Consider the following 2,037-nt stretch of genomic DNA (forward strand, 5'->3'; position numbering starts at 1 on the left):
ACTTATTAAATATATTATATTAATTATAAATAAAATAATTAAATTAAAAAGCTACCTATTATATAATTAGCCTATAATACTACTTATAATAAAAGCATAAAATTAATATTAGCCTATATTAACTTTAGATTTATATCTAATAGTTATTATATAGCTTAAGAAACCCTAATAAATAACCTTACTATTAGAATTAAAGTAGAAAATATAAAAAATTTATATAAAGAAATAAAAATAAAATTAAAATTTATTAGAAAAAAAAAAAAAAAATACTATAATATAAAAAGGATTAAGAAATTAACCTTTAAAGAGAAAGAGATAATCTACCTATTAATAAAAAATATTATAATAAAATAGCTAATATATAAACTTAACTTTAAGTTTATTAAACTCTATAAAATACTATAAAAAATCTTAAAAAATAACTATAAATTAAACTTACTATTAAAAGTTAAAATCTATTTAATTTTTTATATTTCTTTACTTAAATTAATTATTAATATAATTTAAATTAAAATTAATAATAAATTAAAAGAAATTAATAGACTAAAGGTCTATAAAGTAAAAGTAATTAAAGATATATAAAAAATTAATAGATAAATAATATATTTAATTAAATAGAAAAACTACTTAAAAAGTAAAAATATATAAGAATTACTAAAATACCTAATTAATACTTAATAACTCTTAAGGAATTATTATTAATATTAAAGAAAAATAAGTTAAGTATTAAACTCTAATTAATAACCCTATAATCCTCTAATAATTATATCTTACTTAATATAGAAAATTTAATAATATAAGAAATAAAAGACTCTTTTACTTTAATCTCCTTTAGCTTATTTAAGTCTTTATAATTATATTAAATTATCTCTACTGCCTTTTTATATAAATACTTCTCTTAATAATATAATTACTATAAATAAGCTAAAGTATCTTAAAGATTAACTTTAGTTTACTCCTTTTATTTATTAATATAATCCTTTTTATAAAATACCCTTATAATTAAGAAAAATTAATAAGAAAAATAGAAATATATAAAATAACCCTTATAAGATTAAGCTATTATACTATTAAAATTACAATTTATATACTATTTTAATATATAGAAATTATAATACTATTTCCCTTTAGAAATAATATATTAAAAATAACTTACCTTAAAATAAGCTAAATAATAAGATATCTTAAAGCTAAACTTTAAAATAAGGTTAGAAATATTATTATAATATTTAGCAGTTACCTTAAGATAATTTATATATTTAATAACTTAATTAGATATAATAATTAATAAGGAAAGAAATAATTATAAAGGGAAATTAAAATTAATATAAAAGAATTAGTATTTAATTGCCTTATAAGCCTTAAGGATAAAACCTTAAAGAGAGGAAAGATTATATTATAACCTAATTAATCTCTATCTATATAAGATAAGGTACCTTACTATTTTTACTAATTAAGATAGACTTACCTTATATAAGTTAAATAGCCTTTATTTAACTTATATAATAAATAAAGTTAAACTGACTTTATTTACCTTATATATATATTAAATAGAGTTAAACTAACCTTATTTAACCTATATACCCTTATATATATATATATTCTCTTAGTATTAGTTAATATAGTTAGCTTATTAGCTATTAATAAGACTTTTTTATTTAAATATACTTAATTTACTCTATTTAATATTAAGAGATATAATACTTCTTAACTGCTTAGTAATAATACCCTATATATCTATTAACATAAACCTAATATAGACTAGTTTATCCCTTAGAAACTATACCTATTATAACTAGCTTATATAAACTTTAGATTTATATCTAATAGCTATTATATAGCTTAAAAAATACTAATAAATACTTTTATTATTAAAATTAAAATAAAAGATATAAAAAACCTATATAAAGAAATAAAAATAGAATTAGAATTTATTAAGAAAAAAATAATAAAATATTATAATATAAAAAGAATTAAGAAATTAACCTTTAAAGAGGGAAAAATAATTTACCTATTAATAAAAAATATTATAATAAA

The 2,037-nt window shown here is 14.9% G+C and overlaps 1 protein-coding gene across 1 annotated transcript, besides 9 other annotated features; it reads right to left on the minus strand.

The window, feature by feature from the left end:
- The first annotated feature begins 12 nt into the window (after positions 1–12).
- Positions 13–702: a mobile genetic element.
- Positions 302–1,751, minus strand: FPSE_11258 (uncharacterized protein; the record flags this gene model as incomplete). The annotated part of the gene is made up of 7 exons (XM_009264375.1): positions 302–324; positions 440–455; positions 915–924; positions 1,157–1,167; positions 1,526–1,534; positions 1,567–1,576; positions 1,729–1,751. Coding segments are annotated over 7 exons (102 nt in total), but the record flags the coding sequence as incomplete, so codon positions are not given.
- Positions 758–809: a repeat region.
- Positions 848–868: a repeat region.
- Positions 960–1,043: a repeat region.
- Positions 1,061–1,151: a repeat region.
- Positions 1,247–1,349: a repeat region.
- Positions 1,583–1,772: a mobile genetic element.
- A 98-nt stretch (positions 1,773–1,870) lies between these two features.
- Positions 1,871–1,980: a repeat region.
- Positions 1,981–1,998: 18 nt separating this feature from the next.
- Positions 1,999–2,037: a repeat region.

This window comes from Fusarium pseudograminearum, chromosome 3 (assembly GCF_000303195.2).
Source record: "Fusarium pseudograminearum CS3096 chromosome 3, whole genome shotgun sequence".
In the NCBI taxonomy this organism is placed as follows: Eukaryota; Fungi; Ascomycota; class Sordariomycetes; order Hypocreales; family Nectriaceae; genus Fusarium; species Fusarium pseudograminearum.